This window comes from Carcharodon carcharias, chromosome 3 (assembly GCF_017639515.1).
Source record: "Carcharodon carcharias isolate sCarCar2 chromosome 3, sCarCar2.pri, whole genome shotgun sequence".
NCBI classification, from domain to species: Eukaryota; Metazoa; Chordata; class Chondrichthyes; order Lamniformes; family Lamnidae; genus Carcharodon; species Carcharodon carcharias.
The window spans coordinates 129,208,313-129,229,670 of record NC_054469.1 but is presented as its reverse complement, the minus strand read 5'-3'; the positions used below and the strand labels follow the sequence as shown (position 1 = coordinate 129,229,670).

At 43.2% G+C, this 21,358-nt stretch overlaps 1 protein-coding gene across 1 annotated transcript in view; it reads right to left on the bottom strand.

Moving 5' to 3' along the window:
- Positions 1-21,358, bottom strand: part of LOC121276040 (aryl hydrocarbon receptor-like) — a 229,658-nt gene that overhangs the window by 63,802 nt on the left and 144,498 nt on the right. The window contains exon 4 of the mRNA XM_041183986.1: positions 20,090-20,179. Within this exon, the coding sequence (XP_041039920.1) occupies positions 20,090-20,179 (90 nt within the window). The remainder of the gene's footprint in view (positions 1-20,089; positions 20,180-21,358) is intronic.

The following is a 21,358-nucleotide window of genomic DNA, read 5'->3' as shown; positions in this document are numbered from 1 at the left end:
TTTTGGATTTCCAGCATCCGCAGTTTTTTGTTTTTATCATAGTAGCAAACAAAACTGGTTTGATTCTTTCTTTGGACAATACTAGCAATGCATGGAGAAAGGGGGGTCTCAATGCTTGGAAAACTCAGTCTCCATTCTATTTGCCCTGGCCTGCGCCCTGGTGAGGACAATCCAGCATCGTAATTCATTTACTTGCTGAAAACCTTTCATAAACTTGAAATTGTCTATTCGTTCCCCTTTTATCATTTCTGTTCCGATGAAAGGAGCCCCATTTTTTGAACTTCTCTTAACTGTAACTTCTTAACCTAGTATCAGTCGAGTGAACCTTGTCTGTATCCTTCCTACAGATCCAATATCCTCCATACTATGAAGTTCCCATCCCTAATTGCCTTTGAGAAGCTGATGGGGAGCTGCCTTCTTGAACGGCTGCAGTCCATGTGGCGTAGATACACCCACAGTGCTGTTAGGAAGGGAGTTCCAGGATTTTGACCCAGTGACAGGGAAGGAATGGTGATATATTTCCAAGTCAGGATGGTGAGTGACTTGGAGGGGAACTTCTGAGTGGTGGTGTTCCCATGTGTCTGCTTCGCTTGTCCTATTAGATGATCGCTGTCGTGGGTTTGGAAGGTGCTATCTGCGGAGGCTTGGTGAGTTGCTACAGTGTATATTATAGGTGGTACACACTGCTGCTACTGTGCGTCAGTGGTGGAGGTAACGAATATTTGTGGAAGGGGTGTCAATCAAGCGGGCTGCTTTGTCCTGGATGGTGTCAAGCCTTCTGCGGATTATTCCATCACACTCCTGACTTGTGCCTTGTAGATGGTGGATAGTCTTTGGGGAGTCTGGAGGTTTGTTACTTGCTGCAGGATTCCTTGTCTCTGACCTGCTCCTGTAGCCACAGTATTCATACGGCTAATTCAGTTCAGTTTCTAGTCAATGGTAACCCCAGGATGTTGATGGTGGGGGATTCAGTGATGGTAATGCCATTAAACATCAAGGGGTGACAGTTAGATTCTCTCTTGTTGGAGATGGTCATTGCTTGGCACCTGTGTGGCGCAAATGTTACCTGCCACTCGTCAGCCCAAGCCTGGATATTGTCCAGGTCTTGCTGCATTTCGACATGGACTGCTTCAGCATCTGAGGAGTCACAAATGGTGAACATGGTGCATTCATTAGCGAACATCCCCACTCTGACTTTATGATGGAAGGAAATTCATTGATGAAGCAGCTGAAGATGGTTGGGCCTAGGACACTACCCTGAGGAACTCCTGCAGTGATATTCTGGAACTGAGAAGATTGACCTCCAACAACTTCAACCATCTTCCTTTGTGCTAGTTCTGTCTTCAACCAGGGGAGAGATTTCCTGCCCCCCGAATTCCACTGATTCTAGTTTTGCTAGGGCTCCTTGATGCCACACTTGTTCAAATGCTGCCTTGCTGAGAAGAGCAGTCACTCTCACCTCATCTCTGGAGTTCAGCATTTTTGTCCACGTTTGAACCAAGGTTGAAATGAGGTCAGGAGCAGTGTGGCCCTGGTGGAACCTAAACAGAGCATCAGTGAGCAGGTTATTGCGAACAAAGTGCCACTTGATAGCACTGTTGATGATGCCTTCCATCACTTTACTGATGATTGAGAGTAGACTGATGATGCGGTAATTGGCCTTGTTGGATTTGTCCTCTTTTTGTGTACAGGGCATACCTGGGTAATTTTCCACATTGCCGGGTAGATTCCAGTGTTGTAGCTGTACTGGAACTGCTTGGCTAGGGGTGCACAAAGTTCTGGAGGACCAATCTTCAGTACTACTGCTGGAATATTGTCAGGGCCCATAGCCTTTGAAATGTCCAGTACTTTCAGCCATTTCCTGATATCACGCGGAGTGAATCAAATCGAATTGGCTGAAGCCTGGCATCTTGAGATGCTGGGGACCGCCGGAGGAAGCCGAGATGGATCAGCCACTCCACAACAATCTTCAGCCAGAAGTGCTGATTGCTTCAGCCTTACCTTTGGCACTGATGTGCTGGGCTCCTCCATCAATGAGGATGGACATATTTGTGGAGCCTCCTTTTCCTCCAGGGAGTTCTTTAATTGTCCACCGCCATTCATGACTGGATATAGTAGGACTGCACAGCTTAGATCTGATCCATTGGTTGTCGAGTTGCTTAGCTCTGTTGTGTGTTGTTTAAGTTGTTTAGCATGCAAGTAGTCCTGTGTTATAGTTTCACCACGTTGACAACTCATTTTTAGGTATGCCTGGTGCTGCTCATGGCACTTTTCATTGAACCAGGACTGAGCCACTGGCTGGGTGGTAATGGTACAGTGTGCACCATTCTGAGCCACAAGGGCCAGGATTTTCTCCTCGGCGATTTGGGGGCGGGGCCCGCTCACCGAGAGGAAAATGACGCGGGATGATGTCAGGAGGATTCCCCGGCGTCATCCCGGGCCATTTAAATCTTAAGGAAGGCGGGAGGACAGTGAAATCAGCTGTCCATCAGCCGACCTGACAATGGCCTATTAAGACCATTGACAGGCTTATTACGATAGTTAAATGCCCTGTCGACCAACCTTAAGGCTGGCGGGCAGGCCAGGAGCCCCAGTGGCCTGTAGATTATTAATGAAACTTCATCCACTGGCGGGATGAAGTTTCATTACCGTTTTGTAAAAATTTAATACATTTTATGAGTTTGTTATCAACATGTCCCATCTCATGTGACAGGACTTTGCCTCAGGGAGCAGTGCGCTCTTTCATGCGCATGCGTGAAAGAGCGCACTTTGACAGTTGGGGATTCCATCCCCCCCGGAACAGGAAGGACATAGTGCTTCCTGTCGGGCAGACTGCTGGGCAGGCCTTAATTGGCCTGCCCGCCACCGAGCCGTTGGGGGGGGTTGTCTGCTGGCCAAGGGCTAAATTCTGCCCAAGGATACAGGTGATGGTTGAGTACAATTCTGCTGCCATTGATGTCCACAGCTCTCATGTTGTCCAGTCGAGTTGCTAGATCTGTTCGAAATCTATCCCATTTAACAAAATGGTTGTCTCTCACAACCCAACAGAGGGTATCCTCAATATGAAGATGCGACTTTGTCTCCACAAGAACTTGCAGTGGTCATTCCTCATGATACCGTCATAGACACTTGCATCTGCAACAGGCAGGTTGGTGAGCATGAGGTCAAGTATGTTTTTCCCTCTTGTTGGTTCCATCACCTGCCACAGACCCAGTCTAGTAGCTACATCCTTTAGGATTCGGTCACCTCAGTCTGTGCTGGTGCTACTGAGCCACTCTTGGTGCTAGACATGAAGTCCCCCACCCCAACTACATTCTGCACCCTTGCCACCGTCAGTGCTTAATTCAAGTGGTGTTCAACATGGAGGAGTACGGATTCATCAGCAGAGGTAGGGGTGGGTTTTGGGGAGTGGTACATGGTAATCAGTAGGAGGTTTCCTTATCAATGTTTGACCTGACGCCATGAGACTTCATGGGTCCCGAGTCAATGTTGAGGACACCCATGGCAACTCCCTCCCAACTATATCCCACTGCGTTGCCACCTCTGCTGGGTCTGTCCTTCCAGTGGGACAGTGATGGTGATGATGGTGTCTGGGACATTGTCTATAAGGTATGATTCTGTGAGTATGAAATAAAAACAGAAAATGCTGGAGAAACTCAGGAGGTCTAGCAGCATCTTTGGAGAGAGAAACAGTTAATGTTTCGAGTCCATATGACTCATCTTTAAAGCTAAAGAGGGGTAGAAATTGTGATGGATTTTATACTGTTTAAGAGGAGGTAGAGCAGGTGCAGCAAAATAGAAGGTCAGGGATAGGTGGGAGAGTGATAGGTGGGATCTCAGGAGGGATTGGCAAAGATGTCATGGACACAAGACAAAGGGAGTGTTAATGGTAGCGTTAAAGACTAAAGAAGGTGCTGATCATGGTGTAAAGTTTCTTATTTCAGGTTTTTATTTTTAATCCATGGTATTTTGCTTTTATTCTGTGAGACAGCTCTACCTATTTTGTGAGCCCCCATTTGTTACTAAGGAGGGCTTTGCAGGGTCAACACGACTGAGCCTGCCCTCGTTGGCTCTGGTGCCTAGGTTGATGCCGGGTGTTTCATCCGGTTCCGTTCCTTTTAGAATTTTAGTGGTTTGATACAACTGAATGGCTCGCTAGGCCATTTCAGAGGGCATTTAAGACTCAACATCATTGCTGTGGATATGTAGGCCAGACCAGGTAAGGACGGCAGATTTTTTTCACGAAAGAACATTAGTGAACCGGGGTGGGTTTTTACAACAATCGACAGTGGTTTCCTTTAATTCTAGATATTTATTGAATTCAAATTTCACCATCTGCCATGGTGGGATTCTAACCTTGGGTTTCTGGCTTACTAGTCCAGTGACAATACTACTACGACACCATCTCCCCACTGGCTCTGCAATTTTTAACGCCTGTCCACCTCCATTCCCTTCTCCCTTAAAATCAGGACCAGTGATATTGATCAACCATTATCTGCCCAAGTGCTCAAAGAGAGTCAACAAGGATTTGTGAAGGGCATGTCATGCCTGACTAACCTAGTTTTTTTTTGAGGAGGTCACCAGCAGCGGAGATAGACAATGCCTCTGGATATTACTTATTTGAACTTCTTGGAGGCATTTGATTATGTTCAGAACAAGAGATTGGCAATCATGAGAGCACATGGAATTTCAGCAAATTTGTATTGTTGGCTGGTGATTAGGTGGAAAATTGGAGACATAGACTAGAGAGAGATAGAATTGCCTTAGAAGAGGTGCAACAAAGGTTCACTAGATTTATTCCAGGGATGTGAGGGTTGTCCAATGAGGAGAGATTATGTAGAATGGGTCTGTACTGTCTAGAATTTAGCAGAATGAGAGGGATCTAATTAAAACATGAGATTACGAGAGGGCTTGACAGCGTAGACACAGAGGCTTGTTCCCCTGGCAGGGAAGACTAGAACTAGGGAAACAAAAGGAAACTACTACAGATGCTGGAAATCTGAAGTAAAAACAGAAAGTGTAGGAAATACTCAGCAAGTCAGGCAGCATCTGTGAAGTGAAACAGTGTTAACGTTTCAGGTTGATGACTCATCAGAAGCAGGGGACATAGAGTCAGGATGAGGGGTCAGTCATCTAGGGCTCAGGTAAGGAGGAATTTCTTCACTCAAATGGTTATGCATCTTTGGAACTCTGTACCCAGAGGACTGTGGATACCCCACATTGAGTATATTCAAAGCCAAGATTGATAGACTTTAACTATTGATTGAATCAAGGGATACGGGAGAAATGGGAAATCGGAGTTGAACATCATTCGTGATCTTATTGAGTCATGAGCAGGCTTGATGGACTCAATGGCCTACTCTATTTCTTACGTTCTTACAAAATGGTTCATTTTCTGATTGTTGGAGTTTGAAAACTGGTGTTTCCCAAGGATCTGTACTGGGACCTCAGCTTTTTACTATATGTACTTTAATGACTTGGTTGAAGAAATACAATATTGTAAACTTAAGTTATTGGATGCTAAGTTAGTAGGAATTATACGTTTTGTGTATAAAATTGGGCAGTTATAAGAGGGATACAGACAGGCTATGCGAGTTAGTAAAACAATGGCAGATGAGGTTCAACTTAAAGAAGTGCAAGGTCATTCATTTTGGCTGAGAAAGACAAAGCATTTTTTTTAAACTTGGGGACTAGGAGCTGTGGTGCAGCAAAGGGATTTAGGTGTCCAGAGAGGTAGAAAAAATAATCAAAAAGGCTAAGAGAATGCTGGCTTTTATTGCAAAGGGGTTGTAATTCAAAATGGAGGAAGTGATGCTTCAGTTGTACAGAGCTTTTCCAATCTAATTCAAGCACTGCATTCAGTTTAGGGCACTGAACCACAGGAAGGATATACTGAAGGAGCATCATGTAGATTCACCAGAGTTTAACAGGCTAAATTGCTGCATAAACTTGGCAAGCATTTTATTGAGTTTAAAAGGTTTAGGTGTGAACTAATTGAGATATTTAGAATGATTTCAGGATTTGATACAGCTGATAGAGAGAAACAATTTCCTCCAGAGGGGCAAAGAGCCATAAATTAAGGTTTGAAGTAGTCCATTTAAAGGTGAAATCAGGAAACACTTTATTCCAGACAAAGGCAGTGGAAATCTAGAACGTGCTACACAAAAGCTGTGGATGCCTGGTCACTTGGAATTTTCAAGAGAGGTTGATAGATTTATGTTAGATAAAAGTATCAAGGGAAATGGATCAAAAGACAGGGAAATGGAGTTTAATGACAATACATCAAAAAGGTGGGTAAATTGAGGGGGAAAAAAGTTGCTTTTACATTATCATCAGATGTTTCAAAGTGCTTTACAGCCAATAACTATTTTTGTGTAGCCACTGGTGTATTGTAAGAAATGAAGCAGCTAACTTGCACTCAGCAAAATCCCACAAATAGTAATGAGATAAGGACCAGATAGTCTGATTTTTGTGACGTCGATTGAGGGATTAATACTGGCCAGGTCACCTGCTGGAATAATTACCCTGCTCTTCTTTGAAATAGTGCTGCAGGATCTTTCGCATCCATCCAAGCATGCAGATGGCGCCTTGGTTTAATGTCTCATCTGAAAGGTGGCACATCTGACAATGCAATGCTCCCTCAATGCTGCACTGGAGTGTCAGCCTTGATTTTTGTGCTCAAACCCTGGAGTGGGACTTAAACACAGAACTTTGTGATTCAGAGGCAACAAACTGAACCAAGACTGCAGCTGAGGTACAGATCATCCATGATATAATTGATGTTAACCAGAATCAAGAGGCCTAATCCTGTTGTGTTTCATAAACTACACTCCTTTCACTGCCACATTCTTCATTTTCAAAGATTTACTTGGTACAACACCAGTCATCATCTGAAATCCATACATGTATGTAAAAGACATCCATTAAATTCCCTTTGTACTGTCTGATTTCTTCAAAATGTTCAAGCACGACCCCCACTTACTGCCCGTGCTATCTGTCCCCTAATAGGCCTATAATCTTAAAAGAAGTGGCTGCTGAGAAAGTGGATGGTTTTAATTTTCCAAACTTCACTAGATTCTGGAAAGGTCCCATCAGATTGAAAAATAGCAAATAGCAACTCCTCTATTCAAGAGAGGAGGAAACAGAAAGCAGGAAACCAAAGGCCAGTTAGCTTAACAACCGTCATAGGGAAAATGGTAGAATCTATTATTAAGGGCACTTAGAAAATCTCAATGCAATCAGGCAGAGTCAACATGGTTTTGCAAAAGGGAAATAGTGTTTGATTAACTTATGAGAGTTCCTTGAAAAAGTAACAAGCAACATGGATAAAGGGGAACCTGTGGATGTGCTGTACTTGGATTTCCAGATGGCATTTGACAAGGTACCCCATCAAAGGTTACTACACATGAGTTCATAGTGTAGAGGTAACATACTAGCATTGATAGAGGATTGGTTAGCTAACAGGAAAGGAGTTACAGAACATTCAGAGGTACCAGTCTATCTCTAAGGACCTGGGTGCAGCGTCACAAAAAGCAGAATGAGCTCAAACAAGTGACCAAGGTCACTGAGTGCAACTTCACATGCCATATTCATCCAAATGAAGCACAAGCCTCACACATTGTTCCATTCATCACATTCCCTTTACTCACCTACCAACCGTCTCCATCGAGCACAATTTATTTACATTCATAGCCTTACATCGTTCACTTAGCACTGTTGCAAACCTCATACTCATTTCGCAGCTTGCACACACTGACAAGCAGAACACCCAAACACATTGCACCACAATTAGTGACACACTTGTCACTGTCTTGCAGGATAACAGACACATAATCGGAGACAGCAGTACCCATCAAGCAGGGGACAGCCAGGGATGCATGACTGCATACGCATGGAGGAGACGGTGCTCGCCATTAGAACAGCTGTGGCCAGTGACGCAGCTCAAACCAGAGATCGTGGTTTGTTCCTACCTAATCCAGCTCCTTGTATCCCACTTTCTCCTCATATCACCCTCTCTTCTGATTTACAAGTTGCAGATAGTATAAGCATGCACTGCTGGCTTTCCCCCTTCCCTCACCTGAAATTTACCCAACCTCTTTATTGTTTCAGAAACCCAAGAACTGCCACCTGGCCAGGTACTGCTGCAGGAGCCTGAAGTCTGAGAGGAACAAGAGAGACAGATGAAGAAGAAACATTGTCAAAACAAAAACAAAAACAAAAATACCTGGAAAAACTCAGCAGGTCTGACAGCATCTGCGGAGATGAACACAGTTAACGTTTCGAGTCCGTATGACTCTTCAACTGAACTAAGGAAAAATAGAAAAGAGGTGAAATATAAGCTGGTTTGGGGGGGGGGTGGGGGGGGGGGGGGGGGGGGGGGGTGGGGTGGGACAGGTATAGCTGGATAGAGGGCCAGTGATAGGTGGAGATAGCCAAAAGATGTCATAGACAAAAAGGACAAAGAGGTGTTGAAGGTGGTGATATTATCTAAGAAATGTGATAATAGGTGACATTAAGGGTAGAAAGCAAGACGAGCAGGGTACAGATAGCCCTAGTGGGGGTGGGGTGGGGGGAAGGGATCGAAATAGGCTAAAAGGTAGAGATAAAACAATGGATGGAAATACATTTAAAAATAATGCAAATAGGCGGGAAATGAAAAATCTATATAAATTATTGGAAAAAAGCGGGATCAGAAAGGGGGTGGGGATGGAGGAGAGAGTTCATGATCTAAAATTGTTGAACTCAATATTAAGTCCAGAAGGCTGTAAAGTGCCTAGTCGGAAGGTGAGGTGCTGTTCTTCCAGTTTGTGTTGAGCTTCACTTTGAGAAACACTGTCACTTGTCCTCCCAGTAAACAATTCAGGTACTGGAACAGTATTTGCTTCAAAGGGGAACATATTGGTAGGATCTGAACATGGTGAGCCACCAAGTATGAGTGGCCTACAGCCAGGGCAAAGGAAAAAGGATAGCGCAGGTGCCAGCTCCAGAGGGCGAGGCTGTACACAAGTTCTGTAACAGAAGACTCCAATGAGGAAATCAATGGGACATCTTATAGGAAAAGAATGATAGGCATGCATACAGAGATGCTTGGTGCATTAGATGGCCTGCTAGAAAACCTGACATCAATGACCATGGAGGAGTCCAGCATTGGGTTTTGCACAGAGCTTGAAGCTCATCCTTTCCCGCTTAGAAGTGGCGGTGAATTCCGTAAGATCACTTGCACATCCGATCATGATGCAGCATCTAATGGCCACTGCCTCAGCTTCCGTTGCAGCACAAGCAGAAGCCACTAAATATCTGAGCAGTGCAGAATGACATTCTGAGATTTCTGCTTGTTGCCATGAAAGCCCAGTTTGGCCTATGCAGGCTCTGATAATTTCCATCAAGGCTGCAGATACTAGTGTTCAAAGGGATTTGCAGGATTTCACAGCAGTCCAGCAATCTGACCTCCAACAGATTACTAGAATTGTCGAAATGCTGTCCTGGGGCAGTGGCAGTGATTCCATGGATGACAGCATTTGTGCTCCCACCACTGCCACTCCACCAATGCCCCTGCTGTTGCCTCTCAGTCAGCTAGCCCAGGCTGCTGCCACCCATGGTGAGGTGGTGCAGAACCATAGGCAGGCCTTTTAGGCGACAACTTGCTCAAGGTTTTCCTGTCAAGGCCATCTGTAGTCACCCCTATTTTGAGCAGCCTTCCACCAGCCATGCTGCAGCCACTGGGGTAGCCCCAAGTTGGAGCAAAGGACAGGCAAAGGCACCTTGAAAACAGGCATTAATGGAAATGCATAAGGGTGATTTAGTTGACGTGTATATGGAATATTGACTGGTTTGTTGAATACAGACAGCCCAGATGGAAAGAGGATTTGCTGGTTGCCTCCTCCCTTCCTCCTATTTCTCGTTCTCCTGCCTCTTCTGAAGTGTTCCCCAAAACTCTGGTGCCAAAGTCTGTACCTTCATGATGGCCAGGTTGTATATGATGCAGATGATCATCACGAATGGAGACACCCACTCTGGCAAGTGCTGCAGGACTTCTCCAGAACTGTTATTTCAGCACCTCAGTAGTCTGCTCCATGATGTTTTGTGTGGCTGCGTGGCTCTCATTGTACGCATGCTGATTAGGTCTGGTTTCGAAATGAAGTCATGAGACAATTGTTAAGCAGATGGCCCTTACTGCCCAGTAGCCACCATTTGATATGATATAGTAATTCAAATACTGAGGGAACAGCAGATTGGCGCAGCAACTGCACATTCAGCATGCGGAAATCCCTTCAGTTGCATTATATATCAACGTTTAGATGTGGCACCCACACAGTCAGTTGTGTGCAGTCATTGGGACAGAGAAGCCAACAATTCTGGCATAGCCATGTGCAAGCTCTGCCTGCTTTGTGGTCAGAGAGAACTCCCACTTCCTGACATGAAGAGTATCTGTTATCTCTCTGATGCAGCAACTGATGATGAATAGGGAGTTGTGATAGATGTTACCTGCTCCAGCCTGTAAGAATCCCAAATGCAAAGAAATTCATGGCCGTGGCCACCTTCACAACCATTTGCTGTGCTCTGAGGTTGCAGCTCTGGTTGCAAGAGATGAGAGCAATGTGAGCACCTTTTTTGTAAAAACACAGATGATGGACATACAGCTTAGGGCTCAGATGAACAGAAGGCAAATATTCCAGCAAAAGTGTAGATGGATAAGGCTTCCTGCTGAGAGCCCTTCTACCCCTCCTCCCTTTGCGAGCAGCTTACCCTCCTCCTTACTACCCTCTTGCTCCATCTCCCTCTCGTGCTGCAGGTCAAGGCGGATGGAACCACAGCACCCATGGCTGGGATCAAGCGGCCTGACCAGAACACCAAGTCAAAACCAAGGCCTTCTCCACAAACCATTTCTCGTCAACTTTACCAACATTAACTAACTCTGGAAAAAAAAACAATCAAGTATTTCTACAAACTCCAACAGAGCCACTAGAAATTATGCAGCAATTAGTCTGCAAGTTGCTGATGATACCTTCAAATAACATTGATGAGGAGTCCTTCCTGTGGCTGAATACGTGTTCAGCAGTGACGGTTTTCGAGAAGGTCTTAGCCTGGGGCTCAGGTTGAAAAATGGCAATGCTGGCGTCAAATCACTATTAAGTGCTGAATGACAGCATGTTTGTCTACACTGCATACTTCCAGCACATGCTCCTAGTGTCCTCACCAGTAGCTTTATCAAGATGGCGCTCAAAATGCACCACATCAGAAACGTGTGCACATTGCACAGATGCCATCTTGGTACCAAAATGGCACCCATAATGCCAATACTACAGATGCGGTGGAGCCCAATTTTGCAGCAATGATCTTTTAAAATGAAACATGTTTTTTTGTTTGGCTATTTAGAAAATGAATAAACAGCAGATCCAGTGGTTTTCTGATATAAAAGCTACCTTTAGTCTCAAGGAATAAGGGCCATTACTAGTTTATTTATGGTGTAACACAAATCATAATTTTAATTTCGATTACCAGCCAATCTATGCTTTACTTCAATAACTTCTCATTACATTTGGAAGCAATTTACATATTGGCTTGGATTTTGCAGTGGTAATGATGGCAAACTATCAGGATTTGCCAGAATCTTCCACTGAAACTGACAGTAACATCTGGAGTCCTCACACGCGCAGTTAAATGTGGAATTTCAAAAGCTGCTGTCAGTAACTCTATGCTTCTCCAAAGGGTGCACTAGATGGCAATCAATTAGAAATCACTGAACTGACAAGAAGTTGCGCTTTTACACTCTTATGCTGTTAGTATCTATAAAAAAAAACCTTGAAAAAGTTACTCCTTGTTGGAAGAGGTGGCATAACTGGGTTTTTAATGGATGTGGGTATCGCTGGCTAGGCCAGCATTTATTGCCCATCCTTAACTGCCCTTGAGAAGGCGGTGGTGAGCTGCCTTTTTGAACCACTGCAGTTCATGTGGTGCAGGTACACCCACAGTGCTGTGAGAGAGGGAGTTCCTCACCACAGGATTCCTATCCTCTGACCTCTAACAACCACAACCATCTTCCTTTGTGCTAGGTATGAATCCAATCAGCAGAGAATTCTCCCCCCCAATTCCCATTGACTCCAGTTTTGCTAGGGCTCGTTGATGCCACACTCGGTCAAATGCTATCTTGATGTCAAGGGCAGTCACTCTCACCTCACCTTGAGTCAAGGCAGCATTTGACCTACTGTGGCATCAAGGAGCTATGCTAAGTTCATAATTACAGCAATAATCCTCATTGGCACTGAAAAGAAAATTCTACATTTATTAAATATCAAATTTCTCCTATCTGATAAGAAATTCCACAAATTTAAAATAAATATATTTTAGCTTCTGCCTTTATCCTATGTGCAAGTCCCAATCATTTATTTTGTTATATATAAAATTTAAAAGTCATGAAATGCAGCCATATTTTTACTTTCTGGTTTGCTGTGAGAAAACTACAATGCGACTGACTGCTTACCCTGTTGATGACATCACTGTTGCTGGGTACCTGGAAATCGTTCCGACTTGACTCCAGTTACAAATCGACATCACAAAAAGGGGAAATCAATGCAACAAGATTGCAAGATCTTTGTGGGCAGCTTTCTTCGAGATCTGTAGTGAGTGCTGGCACGTCACTTACTGACCACAAAATCTGCGCCAAGATCTACATACGCAATTTATTAAAGTGTCAAATAATCTCAGGTATTTCTTGATTCAACAAAAAAAAAAATTGAAGACCAGATTCATCACAATTTTTCATTTTGGGAATTTTAATTTTGTGTTTTGATTATGACAGATATGAATAAAGAACATTTCATTTTGAGTGCTATGAGACAAAACACCAGCTTTCAGCTATTGGACTACTTGGGTTTTAGAAGATGAATTAGTGATTACACAGACACATTTCACTTATGGTCCCTCAAATACAATCTGGTTTATATTTAAAAAGCTAAGAGCAATCATGGATTGGATTTACCTTGTGCACTGTAATGCTTTATTCCTGTTCTATTTCAAGATTTACATAATAGCATAGATTAGGGAAGCTAACTGATCTCCTTTTTGCATCACTTTTTAAGTTCAGGTTGCAATTTTGTGTAGCTGTGAGGACAGTATATTTTGAACCATTTACAAGTCTTCAGAAGGCACCACCATCTTGACATACTCGGGACATCCCCCATGTGCACCCACCTCACCCATTGTGGTTGCCAGCTACCCAGAGCTTTAGGCACTCCCACTGGCCCACTAACCCATTGTTCTTAATTGAATAGGGCTCCAGGAGGAGGCCTCTTAATTGGTCGCTGAGAGGACTGTTGACCTGGATGCAGTACAGTTAGGAAAATTTGTAATTTCTTTAAAATGTCTGTGGAATTTATCTGTGGAATTTGTAATTGATTTTAAGAATGCTTGAAAAGAACTTTTAAAAGTTTGCATCAGTTGTAAAGTGATCAACTGTAATTTTCTGGGATAAGAAGAAATACTGGTCCATGTGACCTGGTGACCTTTGACCTGGAAGCACTACCAACAGGAAGGCAGTGAAAGTAGAAGCTCTGTGGCCAGATACAAAGGAGAACTACAAGCAGGAGAGCTGGAAGGTGAAGGTGATCATCACACAGATGCAGCCACAAAGAGGAAGCAGACAGAGATAGAAAGAGGAACACAGAATTAGTGTCAGGAGAAACCAGCAAAGCTTTATGAAAAGGCTGGTTTTCTGTTTGGCAGTAAAAAGAAAAAACAGAATTCCAGAAGCTCTCAGGGAAACTATGTACGGTGGAACTAAAAGGGATTGAATCCTAAAAAGTGGTGCGAGTAGCTCAGGCATCTGAAAGAGCGGAGAGTTTGTATTAGAGAACTGGATCGTGAACTGGGTGTTGTTGATTGGTCAGTTGAAAACTCTGGAAAGCTATGTCATCAAGGCTAATATGACCCAAGTGAGAGAGGGTTTGCAGATGTGCACCATGTCGATGCTAACCATATCTGGGGACCTTGGATGGAATACGCCAGCTAATGAATGCAACACGAGGTCCAAGTCAATTGAGTTGGAAAGATTGAGATTGCACATGATGCCACAATTGTGAAGGAAGTGATGCAGGTGCTTGTGGTTGTGCAAGACGTATTTGTTGTAGCCGCTATTTAAAATGAAATTTACCTTTTTATGTGAATTATCAGTTGCCTGTTAATTCATGTTTAATTTCTGTTGGTTCTGATTTATGTGCAAGTAAAAGTTACAAAAAGTGAAATTGTGTTGATAATTTCTTCATTTGGGGGTTGTTTAGTAACTTTGGTTATTTTGGTTTACGGTTCCCACACAGGAATCACAACAGTTACGTCCTTGAAAATCACCTCCAGTGTCCAGCCATCGTTACTTCCACATTCCCCACGTTAGGGTCAGGGCCCTGAAACTAAACTTCAGCTCCATGTCGCTTCCCCGTTCTCACCCCGTGGAAACTGGTTCTTGCTCTATTACAGGGAAAGAAGCCAACTGTTTGGTGAGTATCTGGTATGTGGGTAAGTTCTATTCTATCCCTAAGGTTTAAAATAGTACATAATTTGGTGGTAAAGTTAATAAAATATATAAGGAAGCAACATAAATATGTATTAATATAATTAAGTAATTAATTAAAACACATCAAGGATTCACAGGACAGGTGATGCGTCAAGGCTACAGCATGTGGGGACTCCTGGATAACATCCTGATCCAAGGCAAACACGTCTGCATTTATGTGGTTACGACTCAACGAACTTCAGCTCAAAGTCATTGAGCTGGAGGCTGAGCTACAGATTCTGCAACACATAAGGGAGGTGAAAAGTTACCTGGGTGCTTTATACCAGGATGCAGTCACACCACTTATGTCAGAGTCTTCTGATTTGGTCAGTGGCCATGGACAGGGGGGGTGTGACTGCAAATGAGGCAGGTAAAGGGACCCAGAGGGCAGGAGTGCAGGAGTGTGAGCCTCTGCAACTGTACAAGAGGTCTAAGGTTCCCTCAGTTTGAGTTGGGGTTGTAGGGTGGATGCGCAAACTGACCATGGCACCGTGGTACAGGAAGCCATCCAAGTGGGGGGAATAAAAAGGAATGTAGTGGAAGTAGGGGGCAGTATAGTGAGGGGAATTGACACTATTCACTGTAGCAAAAAGCAAGAGTCCAGACGGCTTTGTTGCCTGCCCAGTGCCAATGTTTGGGATATCTGCTCAGGGCTGGAGAGGAACTTACAGTGGGAGGGGGAGGAGCCAGTGGTCATGGTCCATGTAGGTACCAAAGACATAGGCAGAATGAGGAAGGAGGTTCTGCATCATCAGTATGATGAGCTGGGCACCAAATTAAGAAGCAGACTTCAAGAGGTAATAATTTCTGGATTATTACATGAGCCACATGCACATTGGCATAGAACAAATAGGATTTGGGAAATGAATACATGGCTCAAAGACTGGTGTGGGAGAAGTGGGTTCCGGTTTGTGGGGCACTGGGACCAGTACTGGGGAAAGTGAGATGTACTGTTGGGATGGTCTACACCTGAACTGTGCTGGGGCTGGTTTCCTCACAAGCCGCATAACTAGAGCAGTAGGGAGGGTTTTAAACTGAATAGTGGGGGCAAGGGATCAAATTTGGGAAGATGTGGTAAACCAAAGAATAGAGGCAAAGCTAGAGAGGCAGGTATTAATATGGGAAATGATAAACAAACTGTGATAAGAAGGGACAGAGAGTACAATTCTAAGAGTAAATCAGCAGATAAGGCTAGACGCTACAAAATTAATAAAAAGGCAAAACTAAAGGCTTTGTATCTAAATGCACATAGCATTCAAAACAAAAAAGATAGTGCACATAGAAATAAATAAGTATGATCTAATCGCCACTACAAAGACATGGTTACAGGATGACATAGGCTGGGACCAGAACATTGAAGGGTATGTGACATTTAGGAAGGACAGGAAGTTAGGAAAAGGAGGCTCTGTTAATTCATGATGGCATTAGCACATTAAAGAGGGATGACCCAAGTTCAGGAAACCAGGATGTAGAGCGGTTTGGGTTGAGATAAGGAATAATAAAGGCAAATCGCTTGTGGGAGCGGTGTATATGCCCCCAAATTGTGCCTGCACAGTAGGACAGATTAAAATTCCCCCTGATTGCTGTACCTTTCATGGCAAGTTCCCATTATCTCTTCCTTTATAATCTACTGGAAATATCAGATGGGAAAAGGTAGCGTAGATTAGGAGTTTATAGAATGTTTTTGGGATAGTTTCTTAGAGTAGCACGTTCTGGGGGCCAACCAGAGAGCAGGCTATAGTAGACCTGGTTTTGAGCAACAAGGTAGGATTAATTGATAACCTCCCAGTGAAGGCACCCCTAGGTAGCAGCAATCATAAAATGATTGGATTTTACATTCATTTTGAGGGAGAAACATATTGGCAAGGATAGAACATTGGCTAGCTAACAGGAAGCAGAGGGTTGGCAGTGGCATAGTGGTATTGTTGCTAGACTGGTATTCTATTGACTCAGGGTAATGCTCTGGGGACCCGGGTTCAAATCCCACCACAGCAGATCCAGAATTAAAAATCTAGAATTAAAAGTCCGTTGCCCCCAGTCTGAAATTGGTTGTTGTAAACTAATGTCATTTAGGGAAGGAAATCTGCAGTCCTTACCTGGTCTAGCCTACATGTGACTCCAGACCCACTGCAATGTCATTGACTCTTAAAATGCCCTCTGAACAAGGGCAGTTAGGGATGGGGAATAAATGCTGGCAATTAGGGATGGGAAATAAATGCTGGCCTAATATGAATGAATATTTTTAAAAATAGGTCTTTTTATGGTTGGCAAGTACATTGAATAATTTGGATGAAGGGACCGAAGGATTGGTTGCTAAATGTGCTAACGACAAAAAGAGGCTACAAAGTAACGACACAAAGAGGAGGCTACAAAGTGACATAGATAAGTTAAGTGAGTGGGCAAAGACCTGGCAAACGAAGTATAATGTGGGCAAATATGAAATCATTCATTTTGGCGGGAAGAGTAAAAAAGAAGCTTATTGTCTAAATAGTGAGAGATTGCAGAGCTCTGAGATACCGAGGGATCTGGGTGTCCTAGTGCATGAATCACAAAAGGTTAGTATGCAGGTACAGCAGGTAATTAGGAAAGCTTATAGAATGTTATGTATTGTGAGGGGAATTGATTACAGAAGGGAGGTTATGCTTCAGTAGTACAGGGTATTGGTGAGACCACATCTGAAGTATTGTGTACAGTACTGGTCTCCTTATTTAAAGAAAGATATAAATATGTTGAAGCAGTTCAGAGGCCTACTAAACTAATACCAGGAATGGGCGGGTTGCCTTATGAGGAAAGGCTGGACAGGTTAAGCTTGTATCCACTGGAATTTAGAAGAGTAAGAGGCAACTTAATTGTAACCTTTAAGATCTTGAGGGGTCTTGACAAGGTATATGTGGAGAGGATGTTTCCTCTTGTGGGAAAGTCTCACCTCCTTCAACAGCACCCTCCAAACTCACGACCCCTACCACCTAAAAGAACAAGGGCAGCAGATGCGTGGGAACACCGCCACCTGCAATTTCCCTCCAAGTCACACACCAACCTGACCTGGAACTATAGCGCCATTCCTTCACTGTCGCTGGGTCAAAAACATGGAGTTCCCTTCTTAACAGTAATGTAGGTGTTCCTACAACACATGGACTGCAGTGGTTCAAGAAGGCAACTCACCACCACCTTCTCAAGGGCAATTAGATGGCAATAAATGCTGGCCTATCCAGCGATGCCCATATCCCATGAACGAATAGAAAAACTTATCCTGCCACAAAGATGTGTGTATATAAACCCCTTGGTATCTTTGTTCCTGTGCTTTACTTAAAATGTACAATTTAGTTCATATTGCCGCTCTTCATTCCATGCTCGTGGCTGTGGTGTGTGACATCAAACCTTTTGGACAGCTCAATATGGGCAAAGTCAAAACAATCCCGATTGACTCCTACCTTAACTCCTGATGGAATCACCTTTCATTGTCATTCCCTGAAGCTGGTTATCAACCTCAATTCTAAAATGAGCTTCAAAGCCCATATCCACTATATTACCAAAACTGGCACCAGCCATCATCCATCCTTGCATCACCTCCATTGCTGCTGAACCAATCATTCATGCTTCTGGTCTCCTCAGGTTCAAGTGTTCAACATCTGCATCACTGGCTTCCCAATATCCAACATACAGAAGCAACAATAAATCTAGAAGTTCATTGATCACTTCTTGTCCTACAAGTAGTGCCCCTCACCCTTCACACTTGGCCTCGTCAACCTCCAGAGTCTCTCTTTGCTCATCCAACCCAAAATCTTCACTCTGGTCTACAAGTTCCACCACAACCTCATTCTGCATATCGCAGCAACCTTCTCTAGTGTCTATCATCTCATGACTTTGGTCCACTGAGTGTCCTTTGCCCATTTGCTTTATCACCATCAGTGCCACTGCCTTTAGTCTCTTGCTTCCAAATATCTCCCTCAATCTTATGAAGTCTCTTCCCATCGTTAAAAGTCTCATTATACCCTCTAGCCACCTCTCCTAATTTTCATCCTACATTGGCTTAGTTATGACTCTCAACTCCAAAGCATCATGGGATCTTTTCCAAAGACTAAATAAATTCAAGTTCTTTTGATGTTGAACAAATCAGTATACTTCATGCCTTCCATACACATTAAAAGCACTTCCACATTCAAAATATTTATGCATGTATTAAAGGCATGCATACCCAAAGGACACATAGCAGTAGCTTAGGCTAGATTGGTGTTTGGTTGAAAGGTAAAGTGTGTAACATGCTGCTATGTGGGTAGGTATCAGAGCAGAAATCAGTAGCAAAACTTAATTACATATAGGTAGATTTTGTTACTGGACAGTACATTCTACTAGATAACTAATAACAATGCTTTTGGAGATATTTTGTAAGTTACTAAAGAAAGATGACCACTCTGTTCTTTTGTGTATGTATATTGAGACTCAATCGTGGGCCTGGTGCTCTAAAAAGAGTCCAGGAGGCACGTACATAGCAAAGTATATCTTCATAATTACTAAAAACTCATGCACATTAAAATAAATATCAACTGTCAACCCTTAGTTGCACCAAAGGAATTTGACAGTTGGGTTAGTAACTGAATGTGCTCAGCTAACTTTAGCCATGGACTCGGGTCAAATAAATGTCTACCCATTGGGACTGCTGGCATCCGTCTTACTTTGAGATGCCATGCCGAAGCAGGCAGCTTTTAAATAACTGTGCACCAGATGAATGTACAGTAAACTCAAATCATTGTGAAATTACTTAGTGGCTGCTTTGGATGAACATCCAGAAACAAGAAGTAATTATGTAGGATTCCAGCTGACCCAAAATCTAAATCCCCCAGGATGAAGTGTTAAGTGACTCCGTTAGAAATTCAAGAAAATAAATTTACAATAGAAATATAAAAATGGACCAAATACGTCATTTTAAAATGGGGACTGAACAATGTTTACAAACCCTGCTCCAATTATCTCCCAAAATCTAACCGTACTTCACCTAAATAACTGTACTTGGTCTTAACTCTCACTGTACAATACCATGAGGAAGTGACCAGTATGACTGAAAAACAAAAACAAGAGACCCAAAATACACAAAACCCTAACAGGATTGAAAATTCAGTTAGTTATTAAACCCACATTCCAATTCTGTAAACCACTAAAAAGAAACTTTAAAAAAATACAGTGAGCTACACAAACTATTTCTCCAGGCATTTGCAATAAAATGTATTTTAGCAATACTAGAGGCTGTGTAAAGCTCTTGTAGTGTTTGAGTGAAAGAATAAATAAATAGTAGTTTTGAGCCTTTGCCTAGTATAACTGCTGAAAAATAAACTTAATTATTTTGCCAGGCAGCAAATTACATCTCTGCGTCAGTTAATAGTTAAGGAAATACCAAAGCAATCAGATTCTTCAGGTCCAACTTGAATTTCACACGCAAGCTGTCGCATGCAAACATGGAGCATTAACATGGTAATTCAAAACTGTGATAAATGAGTTGTTCATTTTAGAGATCCACACACATTTATAGCAAAAGAGAAAACAACTTACCTGGTGAAACCCTAGATAATCCTGGATGGTAGAAGATGCATAAAAAACTAAACCTTCAGCCGTAATCACCAGTACAAACCCACTGAGAGCCTGGAAAGTAAAAGAATACAAAAAAGTCAATAAAATGAATCAGTAATGGGCCAAAAACGTTTCCTATAGAAAGGTATACAGTATTTATTCATGTGAAATTTTCAACTTAGGGAAAGTAGTAGGCAGAACACAGTTAAGAGTAGAAGAAAGAAAGAAACTTCAAACTATTTTTAATGTCTTATAATGCATACAGTATGGCTGGATGTTGTGTAGGGTGGGGTTGAAAAATCTTAAAATTGAGGTTCAAAACAGCTCAGTGGCCAAATACACTGCTTTATGTGGTATTACTTCATACTGATCGGGATTTTAAAAAAAATATGGAATGTGGGTGTCACTACCAAGGCCAGCATTTAATGCCCATCCCAAATTGTCCTGGAGCAGGTGATGGTAAGCCACCTTCTTGAAGTATTGGAGTCCATATGGTGTAGGTGCACACGCAGTGCTGTTCAAGAGAGAGTTCCAGAATTTTGACCCAGCCATATAAATACTGTAGCTACAAGAGCAGGTCAGAGGCTAGAAATTCTGCAGTGAGTAACTCACCTGCTGACTCCCCACAGCCTATCCACCATCTACAAGGCACAAGTCAGGAGTGTGAAGGAATACTCCTCACTTTTCTGGGTGCTTGCAGTTCCAACAACACTGAAGAAGCTTGCAGCCAAGTTAAGAAAGGGTGTTATAGTTCCAAGTCAGGAAGGTGAGCAACTGGGAGGGGAATTTTCAGTGGTAGTGTTCCTATGTGTCTGCTGCCATTGCCCTAAGTGGTGGAGACTGAGGGTTTGGATGATACTTTTGAAGGAGGCCTGGTGAGTTGCTGCAGCATGTACAATCTAAGTGCCAGTGGTGGAGTGAATGCATATTTAAGGATCTGGATGGGGTGCTGATCAAGCGATTGCTCTTGGATGGTTTCAAGTTGCTTGAGTATTGTTGGAGCTGCATGCTCCATGTGGAGAAATATGAGGAATATGCCAACACACTCATGACTTGTGCCTTGTAGATGGTGGACAGGCTTTGAGGAGGCAGCAGGTGAGTTACTCGCTGCAGCCTCTGACCTGTTCTTGCAGTCACAGTATTTATATGGCTGGTCCAGTTAAGCTTCTGGTCAACGGTAATCGCAGGATGTTAAACGATAGGCAATTCAGCAATGGTGATGTCGCTGATTGTCAAGAGATGGTTAGATTT